At 44.1% G+C, this 13,534-nt stretch overlaps 1 protein-coding gene across 1 annotated transcript; it reads right to left on the bottom strand.

Annotated features, from left to right (window-relative positions):
- Positions 1–1,558: 1,558 nt before the first annotated feature.
- On the bottom strand, positions 1,559–13,175 carry LOC131662888 (uncharacterized). The gene is made up of 19 exons (XM_058932861.1): positions 13,148–13,175; positions 11,547–13,094; positions 10,788–11,068; positions 10,358–10,705; positions 9,958–10,284; positions 9,486–9,836; positions 9,103–9,385; positions 8,169–9,037; positions 5,902–8,085; positions 5,541–5,821; positions 4,940–5,444; positions 4,562–4,843; positions 4,226–4,475; positions 3,795–4,138; positions 3,423–3,714; positions 3,036–3,350; positions 2,646–2,956; positions 2,176–2,568; positions 1,559–1,659 (listed from the first exon to the last, which is right to left on the bottom strand). Exons 1-19 carry the CDS (start codon positions 13,173–13,175, stop codon positions 1,618–1,620), a joined length of 9,234 nt encoding a protein of 3,077 aa, XP_058788844.1. The 3' UTR covers positions 1,559–1,617.
- Between the last annotated feature and the right edge of the window lie 359 nt (positions 13,176–13,534).

A 13,534-nucleotide genomic window follows, 5' to 3' on the forward strand; every position in this document is an offset into this window, starting at 1 on the left:
ATTTATTTCTTTTTACCTTGATCGCAGTCTCACTATATTTACTAGCACAAACGGTAGAATTAAAGGCATTAAACAGGAAAAATCCTGGTAATGCTCGGCATGATCTTGAAAAAGTCCATAGGTACGAAAATCTTCATCCGGATCGAAGTTGAATGCGGATCGTGATGCCTGACCAAACTCGAGACATTCCACTTGTGACAGTTAGGTTAGCACTCTCTCGCATTCTCTCTATCCCCCGTATATTGTTAGAATAGATTAGTGCGAGTAGAGAAAACCGATGTAGTTCGCAGTATTTTAAATTCGGCTACTAATTTTGGTAGACATCATTAAAAAATGTATACTTACAAGGATATTGATGATTTCTTGCTTGTGTATTGTAGACAATATTTTCTTATACAAGTATATTTCGAGAATAATTCAAAGATGTTTCGGAGAATGAATGAAGTAATAACAAATCGACGATTGTTATTCAAAATTGTATATTAAAAGTATACAGGCACTATATCGAAAATATATGTGTACAAAAATAATCTAGATTTAAACATTACACTAAGAGGTTCCTCAGGTGGCAATATGTACAAAGAGCAGTCATATGCTCAAACCAATGGCGCATGATATACAATGAGTATTCGATGTTTAACAATGAATTTAAAGAAAATTACATCGACCATGCAATTCTACTAATCTCGTCGAAATGACACTTTTCTTCGTCAAAACATTTATTCTGCCATGAAAACCGATCGCCAGATAGAATAATTAGCTACCGATATCAGCTAAGCGTCTACACGATATATTGTCTTAAACCGTATAATCCTCCTGTTAATTAAAAAAAAGAATTATTATACCAATCCTCCGTTAAACATGCTCGCTTGTTACAAACATTATGATTTATATCGCACTGGTACTTTAAGGAGTTAAGATGAAAAAAAGGTTCGCTGACACGCTACTTATTGGTTCTCTTTTTTTCTCGTTCTCGAGACTTCGACAATGGGCGACGTTGCGCGGCTCCGTCACGATATTCTAATCAACAACACACGACAAATGATTGCGTTTTGTTTTCTTCCTTTCGAGTGTTTATTTTTTAGGAGTATTTGTCAACGAGTTCAATCGGTTACCTATCGAATTGATGCTTCGCGACGAAGCCGGGCGACATGGCGCGAGTTTTTCGAAGACCGGCGACTAAATAAACAAACAAACAAACAACAACAATAATATAATAATAATAAAAATAATAATAAAATAATAATAATACATGCTCTCGATTAAGTTTCTTTTGTTTTTGTTCGATATGTAAAGGTATATATTAGATTTATCTCTCTTTCGCCTACTGGGCAATCGAATAAGCATCTCATTTTCCTCTCCGTTTCATTGACATTTCGATATTGAAACAATCTCTCCAGAATACAGACATCGAGCAAGAAATTCACATTGTAGTAAGGGAAAGTTAACAAATCTCGTGGGGTGAGCTTCTTTCTTTTATCTCATTGGCTACATTTTGGCACGTTTGAATTGCGGAGCAGTCTGTCGTTTATGCTGCGTGTATGCGCGTGCCACGCTCGTCGTTCTCTCGTCACTTCAATGGCACCTTGCGCTGCTGCTGGGCATCTCTTGCTTTTCTCACAGCGAGTCGAAGTTGGACTCGCGATCGCTGCTCGTCGTCTGCAATTCAGAGTTGATTTTTGTTCCAAGGTCTTTACGTTTCAGATGAAAGCGCGACTTTCTTAACGAAAATCGTCTGGTTGGCTGTCGCAATTCCGACGGAATGACGCGTTTCGCGGTTACGTGCCCGAAGTGAACGGTGCACAAAGGCAAGTGCGTGCCAAGAAAAACCGAGCCTACGTTCGCGAACTTCAGCGAGAAACTGCTTTCGATTCTTTCACCGGAACACTCTCACAATTACACAGCTTCGGCGTATAATTTTTCCTAATAACTTTCACGTCTACTCTTTTATTTTATACGACTCGTGCGGCCGGTAGCGTTCCAAAAGAAAGGTAGCAAATAGAAGGAGCGACAGTCAAAGTCTCGAGTAAAAATAAAGCGAGAAGAGAAGGAGAGGAAACGGCAGAAAGTGCCAGCAGTACTTGGCTTCGCGAATCAAGCTCTTGCCTTCGGCACGTAACCGCGCCATCGCGCTATTTCCGGGTGAGAGAGTGAACGAGCGGCTCTAGCCCGTACCCTGTCCTGATTGTAAAGCGTGGCACGCTGAGCGGGTAGCCTGAGCGTGCTGCCGAGATCCCTCTCGGCCATGGTGTGGCCCTCGCTGGCGCTATCCCTCGTCAGATCCCTGTCTTTGCTGTTGCGCTCGGCCAATCTGGTCGGCGGCTGGATCGTCGTCTCGCCGCACGACCTCGCCAGCGTGGAGCCCGCGTCGGCCAGCTCGAGGCGTAGCAGCTGCTTGGTCGACGCCTGGATCGTCGTCTCGGCACACGAGCGCACCATCGTCGACTCCAGGTCGTCGCAGAAGTCGGACACCCGTACGAGCTTGGTCGCCGGCTCGACGGTCGTCTCCGTGTACGAGCGACCCAGCGTCGATTCAGCGTCCATCGCCCGCGTCACCGTTGCGGATACCTGGACAGCATTGTATGCGCTCGTCGATCTCGTCGTCGCCATTCGATTGGAGAGGGCGCGAAGGGTCGGCAACGTACCTGAAAACCAGCGCTCACAAGCGCGCCGCTAGTGGCGAAGCTCGACTGTTGAGCCGGTTGCATCTTGATAGGCGACTGCTCCTTGTAATCCGGCTCGCTGGCCAGGCTCGGCTTGCGATGCGCCGACACCGGTCCCGACTCCAGATAATCGATGAGCTTGTGCTCGTCAACGGCGAAGCTACTCATGGGCTTGTAATTCGGAGGCAACGGGCCTGACTGTTGGGACGTGGCGCGGTATTTGGCTCGCGGTATCATAACCGTCATCGAGCGATCGCGTTGCTCGCCCGACAAGCAGCTGACGTTTGATGGCACTGAAATGTACGATCGTCGCAGTCGATCCTCAGGCCAAAGAAAACGGATAGGATTCGTTGGCTGAGGCTCTAAGCCTACCTGGAGCGATGAGAGGAGCAGGTTTGCGAGGCGCGCGTCGCGTCTTGCCACTGACTTTCTTGGCTACCTTCTTCAGAGGTGGCTGCGGGGCAATCATCTGCGGTGGTGGCGGTAAAATGTGAGGGACGTGATGTGGCAGCGCGAGCTCCGCTACGCTGCCCTCGCTGCTCGTGTCGCCGCCGCCACCGGCGATCATTGCTCGCCGGTCGCCGGCACCTCGTCTTCGCACTGGATTGCGGCAGCATGCCATGCCCACGCAAACCGCCAGCAGACCCAGCAGGATCGCTCCCGTTGTCACCAGACCGATCAATAGTACTGAAAATGCGAGCGACGTGTCGGCGAATTTCGTAAGCTACTCGCGACACCAATCGTTCGCTTAATAATTACCCTTGAGGTTCACTTGACACTTCTGACCACTGTACCACGGGAAACATTCGCAAACCTCTTGACCGTGCGAGCTAATCAGACAGTGTCCCTTGTTGTTACAGGCAGCGCATCCAAGAGGAGCTTGCGAGCATAATCTGCCGGGGTAAGTTGGATTTTCCGACAGGTCGGCAAAGCCCTCTTTGCACGAGCACTGATAGGTGCCCTTGAGATTGAAGCATGCCGCGTTCACCGAGCAATCGTGATGCGGTCCACCCTCCTCGTTCGTACACTCGTCGAAATCATTGGCTTCGATCTTAAATTAAAATCACATTGTTTTCAAGCAATCGCGCAATGCCCCATCGCGCGAAAATCTCAGAAAATAAATTTGCTGACCAGTCCAAGATCTTTTGATGCGTAGACGTCCGTACCGCCGAGGCTATAATTGCTTAGGACCAAGTACTTCCGTAAGACGTCCTTGAGATGCGTTTCGTCGGTATTCGAGCTGAGCTGCACGTTGAACATGACTTTCGATGGTTTGACCGTGAATCCGACGATATTCGCTGCTCTGTAAGCGTCTCTGAGATCACTCTGCATGAGGGTGCGATCCAAAGCTTCTTTGATGGGATGAGCGTAGCGTCTGAACGCTATAGAATTTGTGTCGTTCATCGCCGGATCGTAAATAAAACGATCGCGACCGAGTCTCTCCAAGCCCACGCCCAGTGTGAATGTGTAAGTAGCTGTTGAAAGAATTGCATTGGTTCTCGTGAACGGGTTGTTTGTTCGATCCGTTTTGTTGGTGATCGTTTGAAAATTGCCAGACGTACGTTTGCAGGGACGATCGGGGAACATGCGCGCAAAGCCAGGTCTGCAGATACAGCGCGTCTCGCCAGTTGCCGATTCTGCGCACACCTCAGACTTGAATCCCTTGCACTCCGGCAAACATTGTATCTTTGGTGGCCTGATCGGCACGGATGGTGCTTCTAATATACCACCTTGTAGCACACGATGAATCTCGTTCACGGAATTATCTTCCTCGTCTCGAGAAACGTCTTCTTCGCCGTACTCAGCTTCGACCTGCGTTGAGAAAAAAAATTATTGCAAGCGATTGATCATTACAATAATAAGAATTATAAAAAAAAAAGAAGTTAATTAACCGATACCTCTTCGGCACCGGCAGCAGGTGGTGTATGATCGCTCATCACAACGAAAATCGATTCGTTGTCGGTGTTGTCGTTCTCGTAAGTCGGCACGTGAGTGGCAGACTGAAGTATTGTCGAGATGATGGTAGAGATAACGCTGGTCGGACGCAGTAGCGTTTCCGTAACGGTTTCGACGCGCGTTGACGTCAAGGTGTGAGTGATCAGGAGAGTCCTCGTCGTGGGTGGTGATCCCAAAACTAACGTTTCTGTTCGCGTTACCGTCAGCGTCTCGAAACGAGTGACCTACGTTCAAGACAAACACACAGGTGATGTATTCAAGTGAGTTTCACTCTCGAAACGTCAAAGGTACTTTATTGTTTTTGTTTTCACTCGACTCACCTCGTGCGGTTGCGTCTCCACCTGCTCGTTCGTCGAGTTCTGAATGAACTCGTGCACGACAGTGCCGATGATTTCCATCATTTTCGAGGCCGACTGTTTGATCTTCAAATCGGTCTTTCTCGTTGCTTGTGCGCCTTGAGTGCTGCTACTACTTTGCTGCACGGTGTTCTTGGAAACTTGAGAGCTTTCGACTACAACCGGCGGCGCTTTCGTGACTACTTCTGTTACGCTTGACCTCTGCTTCGTTCTCTTGGTATTCACGGCGGCGATATTCAATGATTCTGTAGCCTCGATTCCGCTGGACGGCATGTGAATGTCAGTGCTTGGCTCGAGGTCAATTATCAATTCCGGCTGCTTGCTGGGCTTTATCGAGATGTCGGACGGCGATAATCGCGTAGGGACGTACACATCTTCGTGAACACGCTCGTTATTCTTTACTTGGGTTTGCTTTGTCACTGCTACGCTCGTCGTTTTCGAAGGCGAAATCGTAGGTGGCGTAGTGTGCCTACAAAAGAACAAAATACAAAAAATAAAAACAACGATGCAGTCATTCTAAGCACAGATTTATATCGTTTTACATTGATTTACAGTAATTACATACCTCTGTCGAGTTTCGAATGGCCGCACGGTATAAACGCTAACGTGATCGGGTTTCTTATTATCGATAGGCTTCAAGAATTCCGGCACATCGACAACCACCGGTAAGTCAACGGTTCCATGGACAATCGGTATCTTAGATTCCATATCTTGTACCACAGGAATGTGAGACGTTGCGACAGCAGTGTCGATCTGGATTGAGCCCGACACTGCGACTCCTGGACGAATGGTGGCAATTTCCAACGGCCTCGTCGTTTTCACGTCCGGTGGTGGTGGTACCATGTCCTAAAAATCAAAACGATCAGAAATAATATTTACTTTTCAATAATTTTTCTGGAACAATTTTTTTCTTAATTTTTGCATACTTGTGAAAGAACGTCGGCTAAGAATGGCCTTACAAGCGACGGCCTTGGGCTTGGCGGTACCATATCAACGCTCGGTTGGAGTGGTGTGCTAGATTCTTGCAGTGGAATGTACAGAGGCGGTGGTTTCAAACCCGAAACCTCGGCATTCACTTTAGGATTATTTTCAATTGGTCTTGTCGTCGTAGTAATATCTACAGGTGGTGGTGTAAGACCGAGGACAGTTGGCAGCGGTGGCGGCTTCAAACCTTCGTCGTTCTTTAAAATGTCTTTGTTCACCACAGGCGTAACAGGCGGCGGTACCATATCTTGCGGGAGCAACTTTGATTTCGAATCACTTATTTTTTGAGTATCCGAGAACGAGCCATCTGCCTCGACTCTATCGTTAACCACCTCGTCTTTATGATCGTCCGAAGCAAAGTTTGTCTGGAATGCAGTATCAAGCGACTCCTGTGTTGGTTTTTTATGGTAATTTGTCGTGTCTGAACTCGGAGGTCGTTCAGTTTGAGTTTTACTATCGTTTTCTTCGCCAGTCGAATCGATTGGTAGAGAAAATTGTACCTGTGGTTTTCTGTAATTGTTTTGTTTACGAATCTTGCCACTGCTTACGACCACTGGTCTGGGTGTTTTAAGTTTTGGCTTGGTGATAATTTCCGGACGATCGGCATGGATTCTTGACGGGAAATCCGGTTTGGGTCTGCGATAAATGTGGGTTCGCGAGTCGTTCTTGCGAGTCTCATATTCGTTTTTATCATTTTGAACGTGAAGCACTTGGCCTAAACCTGGTTTAATGTGTCCATGAACTATTTCGTCATTTTTATCCGGTGACTCGGTTATTATATCAGGTTTGTTGTCTGACAATGTCATACTAAAGTGAGATTTTAAAAATGGTCGGCTATGACCGTTTGGCTCGATTGATGGATTGACGACGGGTGATTGTAAATCAATGAATTGAGTATGACTCGTCATGTTTTGCTGAGGTCCAGTATCCGTTACATATACGTTATGGTGGTTGTTATTCATGTGATTGAATTCGCCATAAGTAGATTGAGCCAGATACTGGTCTTGCTTCTTTTCGCTGCCCATTATAATTTCACCATCGCCGTTTTCATCAACTCTGTCTTGATCGAACGTGATTGTTGTTTCAAACTTGTTTTTATCGGAATCCTCGGTAATGATAATATCATCCTCAGGTTTATCGTTCAATCCTGTAGATATTTTAATATCTTCAGAAGCCTCGACGTCCGAGTCCATTGGCTTTTCAATGATTTTCGAATCACTTTCAATTTCATCGACTGATGGACTTTTGTAACCCAATCCCAAATTTATTTGATCAGCCAACGAGTCTCCCTTATAATCTTGCACTGTATGATTGGTTGTTATTTGCAAATTAATGCCCGTATAATTGTCTTGGTAGTAGTGTTGCGGTTTATCTTGCGGGCCAGACATATATGTTTGTTGATTCGATTCACCAAATGGAATACTTGTCGGTGGTTGTTGATTGAACTTCTGCTGCTCGTTCTGATAATAAGTTGTCGTTGGTAATCTTTGCGTGAATTGAGGTGGTCGAATTGATCCCGAGGGTCTTTCCAATCGCGTAGACGGTCTTCCATAAGGACGTCCGGTTATTTTGGTCGGAGGCCGTGACGGCCTACTTGTAGGCCTTGCCCAGCGAACTTGAGAAGGCCTTAAGGGTTTTTTCTCATTTTTATTGCTATTCCAATTCACATTGGCATGTAGTAGTTGCTGATCGTAATATGAATTTTCAGATGGTACTTCAGTTCTCCTCGGCGGCGTTTGCTCCACGGCCATGTGAATCTTTGTATAATCTTTGCGCGGTGGGTGTTGTATATTCTGATAATTATGCACCGGTATTGGCGGCCTCGCGGACGACAGAGGTCTCGTTTGGCCACTTTCTCCTCCGTGGTGAACAAGTATTTCCGTGTGAACGTGGCCTTGCCCGCCGCTCGATAAAGACGACGTGTCGTGATGACGTATTGGTATCTTTTCAGGCCTCGCGCTCACTTGACTGTACTTTTTGTGGTCTTGATTGGTAGAAAGTGGTATTACGTGAGGTCGATTGCCGGAGTTGGAATTTTGCAGGGGTTTCAGATTTAACGTCGGCGAAGGTGGAGTCATGTAGTCTGACGGATTGTCATTTTTCGAGAACTGTGGAAGGTTTTCTACCTAAATAATAAAAATAACAAGACGATTATTTTTTGAGAATTCCAAGTGTAAATATTGCAGAATTGATTAAAAATTTAACTCACTTTATCTATTCCGATGAACCCAGGTCCCACTTCTGGTTCTGGATAAGGCGAAGGATCATCAAAATATTGACCCGATTTATGGGGTTCAGGAGTATCGCCGAAAATTAAGGCTTGAGTTCCTCCCTGAGGAATAACAACATTGGCTACTTGACTAGGCTGAATATTAACTAACAAAGGTTGACCCGTAGACCTATCAATAACATGCGGTACTTGATGCACAATCGGTTCCGGTACATATTCTTTCTTTTGGATACCACTACCTATGTCAATTGGAGCGTAGCCTAAACGATTTTTATCGTCGATCAGTACGTTGGCTTGAGGTATCGGATCTTTTGCACTCCATGGTCTTCTATGCTTATCCATGTGACGATGTTTTTCAGAGTTCAATAACACCGAAGGCGGAATGAGGAGTGGATCGTTTTCCAAAATATCTTTCTTTGAACTTATCCTATTGACTGGTGGTATGTGAATATTTTCATGTATATTTTGTGGTCTCTTTGAAAAGTTTGGTTGATCATAGGTAATTGGTACTTGAATATGCTCCTCGTAAATCTGATGAGATGGGTAGATTTCCAATTGTTGCGAGCCTTTTTGAATTTTCACCGGCTTGACTGGTTCTCTCTCGACGACTTCTAAAACTGGATGTACTGGTATGTTAGGCACTGATACCGGTGGCGGTTTCATGCCTATATTTTCCTCGTTTAAGAAAGTTTGAGGTGGCCTCGGAGCCATTTTACCTGGTTTACCGATTATTACATCACTATTCGCCGTTATTATTTCACCCGGTGATATTGCTATTCCGCCATCCAGACTAGCTGCCACTTTATGCCTTGTTTCCGTTAGAACATTACTATTTGCCAAATGATGAGCTGAAATTCAAATATTTTTATTCTCTTGTGACGAGAAAACTTGATGAATTTTCGCAATACGTTACCTATATTTTGACTTTCTGCGGTTTCTATATCGCCATCGGCAAATTCCCCAACGGGGATATAGATTGGTGATCTTTGCGTTGTCGTAGTTGGAAGCTCTGTCACTGACTCAGTATCGTTTCTACGCGTGGCAGAAGATTTTCCTTGCAGTAGACCGGCCATAGCTGTGATAACTGGGCCTAGAGCCGACAAGCTATTGATACCCAATGATCCTAAACTCAGCAAATTGCTCACTTGCGACGGTTTTTTGCTTGGAGGTGGATCTGTGGTTTCTTCAGCCGCCTCCTCCTGAGTGATTTCAATAAAACTTAACCATACTATTTTTTTTCAGTGGGAAAAAATATAAAAGTAACCATTATTTTTAATGTTCAACCTCGTTATAAGCGTTGTCTTGCTCAAGGGGTCTGGTAGTGACGTCATTCGATTCAGCCCCCACAGAATCGGCGACGATAGGCGATGTCGAAGTATTTTCGGCAGCGTCGATTTTATCGATAATCGCCGATGCAGAAGTGTCGAAGGCGGCGCTCGTCGGCGTGACTTGTTCTTCGTCGTCGAAGAAAATAATCGTCGAGCCTGTGACGACATTTTTCAGCGTATCTGAATGATGTGAAGTCGTGAGTAGAGCGTTCATGTATCCTGCATCCAATAAGCTTGGAGCAATGGACTCTGTTACTACGTTTTCAACGATTTTCGTCCGTGACGAAATCGTAGTCGAAGTTTCACCATCAAGGCCAGCCTTTATTAAAGTAATCAAAACAACCAAGAAAAAAAAAAGAGAAACAAACAAAATGTTTGGTTAGTTGCGAGATATGTGTGGTTAAAATAGTATTCTCGTTGAATGCGCACAAAATTATTACCTGAAGGAGAGTTGTGAAATACGTAAACGTAGTCAAGTAGGTTTTGGTTGCAAAAATTTGAATTGGCTCCGGTGTAGCACTGACCGCTATTGATTTCGTCGAGCTTTTCTTCGAGGGAGCTTTCTCGTAAATGATGTCTGATGAAGTTGCAATGTTCGTCTTGACGACCGTGCTGTCGTTCTCTAAGTACGTGTTAAAGTAAGTGTAAGTGATGTAATAAGTCTTGGCGATATCCGTCGTGGGGCTAATTGACTCGTCTGCTACTGGCGACGGAGTCGTTAAACTTGTCGCTCGAGGCGGCGGCACGGAAGATTCCGTTATTATTAACTGAAAGTTAATTTTGCGCATGATTTACGATAATTTAATGGACATGTCTCGTTTGATTTAGCGTTGAACTCACCTGCGTAACGACGTCAGTGGTCATTTCGATTTTCGTTTTACCTTCCTCGACGTAAGTTTTCTCGAGTGCCCTCGTGCTAAGGTACGTATTTGTTTCGGGTCGAGGAGTTTCCGACGGCTCGAGAATCATCTCGAGATAGTACTGGGGAGCAGTAACTATATTTGTAATTACTTTCGTACTACTTCCTAGTGCATTTTTTTCATCGGGATGGTCGCTGTTGAGCGTCAAGTACGTGTAAGTCGTCTTGAAAACTTCAGTTTGCAAAGTCGGCGACGCATCCAGTGTGACAGATGCTGCTTCCGCTGGGCGTTTCCTGTGCCTTTCTTCCGTCGCGGTGTTGGCTATCACCTGCGTGACAAATGCCGCTCTCGTCAATTTACAAAGCTCGCGCGGCAAAATGAATTTAATGCAAGTTCATCGTATGTCAGACCTGTTGATCTGTCGAAACGATTGTGGTACCGTCGCGAAGAATGGTGTTGAGGTAGGTAAAAGTCGTCATGCAAGTCTTGGTCACAAAATCATTTGGCTTATCTTGCGGCATGAGCATTAGCACTGCCTCAGAAAGAGTCAGTGTTGGCTGTGGGTTCGAATTCTCCCATCGGTAGGCGGGTGTCGTGCCGGCGACTATAACTTCAACTCCATTCGACATTACCCTTGTCGCAAGATTGAATTTTCTCCCTTCGTCTTCGACTTCTTCATTTTTTTTGTGTGCTATCGTTTGCCGAAGTTATAATTAATTAAACAATACTCACTCATAACAAATCCATTTGTTTAAAATATCGACTTGTTTACAGGATTAATATTCTCTATTGATTCTATTTGGCTTATGTCAATTTAATTGAAGTATCGGCAATGCATTAAAAGTATACATATTTTTACTCAAATACTAAAGATACGTTAATTTGTCTATAGAAGTCCTAGCCAATATAATTTTTAGTGAGAAAAATATTTGCATAGATATTTACAGTAGAAAATTGGTAGAACAAGTATATATATATATATATACATATATATATACTTATATATATTTACAGAATGTATAGAAACATTTTTACATATTTAATAAGATTCAGAAAATTTTTGTACATCAGAAAACCAAAAGCCAAGTATAAAAGTTAAAAAAAACAATATTTATATATATTTCAAAAGAATAAGAAAGTTCGTTACCAAGGTTAGAGAGAATACTTACCAAGAGAGCTATTAAGTGCAACTGACGACGAGATCAACGTCGGCGTCACCGTCACCGTCACAGGTACAGTCAATGTCAACGTTGTCACCCTTGGTCTAATGCTCGTCGACGACGTTACTTCAGTTTCTTGTCCGTTAAGTTTCGTCACGACATAAGTATATGTTCTCAAACGCGTAGATGTTACAACAGTCTCGGTATAGTAAACGCTTGTTTCAAGCTCTGGGGTAACTTGGGACGATTGCGGTATGGACGATGACAGGATGACGCTTCCTTCGTTTTCTACTTTTGACGGTACGATTTGCGGGAAATCAAGTCGCGAGAGTGATAAATATAATTCATCTGTTAGACCAGCTTCAATATCTTCCGTCGTAAGCGAAGGCGAAGACGTTGTCACTTTCAACGTCGAAGCTGGTGTTGCCGCAGTTTTCCTTTCGCTTGGCAATAAATCGGTAACCAGCGGGATAACTGTAGGTATCTCGCTTTGATTTACAGCGCTACTAGTCAGAGACAAATCAATCCCGGCGTCAGTAGGCGTACTTTCTATTTTTTGATAGCTTCTAATCGGAATAACTTTCAAGTAGTCTTCATTGTCGTGCATTGGCTGTGTTGTTTCCTCTTCTTCTACTGCAGTTGTTGATTCAACATCCTCCAAAGTCGTTAAAATTGAATCCGTCACATCGGGAGTTTCACTTGTAGGTTTTTGCTCTAAGTTTTCATCTTCGCTCTCGTCGATTGTATCATTTTTTGCATTATCATACTCGTAGTAGCTATTTGTTGTCGGTTCTTCAGGAGCAGACGGAAAGAAGAAGTTGTCTGTAATTATGATCGGATCGGTAGCTGTACTAGATCTAGTTCTACTCGAGATTAATTTATTCGTGGCCGTGGTAAACGAAGGTATTGGATCGTTCCTGGTTATGTAGGAGCCATGCAAAACCGGCGTTGATATTGGACTGTAATCATAATCAAAAGATTCTTCGTCCTCTTCTTCGACTTCAAAAGAAGGCGCCGTATAAAATCCAGTCGTTATTATAGCTAAAGTCGCGCTGGGTTTTGGAATAGGCCTGATAGTCACCAACTTTTTCCGAGTTACTCGAGTGACTCGTTCGCGTTGAGTCGGAGCTACTGTAGTCGACGATGGTCTTACTTTTCTTCTGCGAGTAACGGTAACTTTGTGCCGATTATTTTTTGAGTAAAGATCATTAGAGATTTCATCTCCCAAATGATAGCCAGCATCGATAGAATCGTAATTCCTTATTTTTGTCCTCGTTACGACAATTTTTCTAGGAGTCAGCGAAGATAGAGATGATTCTATTGGCTGATATAATAATGATTTTGTATAAGGTACAAGTGGACGCCTTCGCACGACAGTTAATGCATGATCTTTCGCAGTTCGGCCTCGAATCACCGGTACTCTAACGCGTACCCGTTTTCTTGATGTATAGTCATCTTCATCGGTATCATAATATTCAGATTCGGGTGATCTATCGCCGAAAGTTTGTGCACCTTCGATTATGGCGGATGTACCGCTTGTGTCTCGATAAAACGCACCTGAAAGGCCAATTGTTTTTGTTTGTTGTTGTCTGACGATTCAAATGTTTCACTGTCGAGTCTAATTACATGTTTATACATCTTTTGTTTTTTCGGCAATTTGTCATTCTTTGGAATTGTTTTTCAGCGTGTGGACGCGCGTGCGGCTCTTTCCGGAAAGTTGTTAGCTAGAGGTCTCACAGGGACAATAAGTGGAAAGAAAAACAAGGACGTAATAAAGAGATGGAAAAGTGTTTGTTTGAGCAGGTTCGATGGAATTGTAGAGAGATTAGCATGGAAAAATGTTGGTTAGGACTAGCACCCGAAACTCGGAAAAAACTTACTTGAGAAATATGCGTATAATAATAAAGCGATTGTTAATGTAAATTCAATGTGTTGGCTCTATAAATACAAATAAACAACGTAAAAACTAAAAAATCTTACAACCAAGACGGTAAAAT

The sequence above is a fragment of the Phymastichus coffea genome, unplaced genomic scaffold, assembly GCF_024137745.1.
Source record: "Phymastichus coffea isolate CEN01 unplaced genomic scaffold, Cenicafe_Pcof_1.1 PCOF00028, whole genome shotgun sequence".
In the NCBI taxonomy this organism is placed as follows: domain Eukaryota; kingdom Metazoa; phylum Arthropoda; class Insecta; order Hymenoptera; family Eulophidae; genus Phymastichus; species Phymastichus coffea.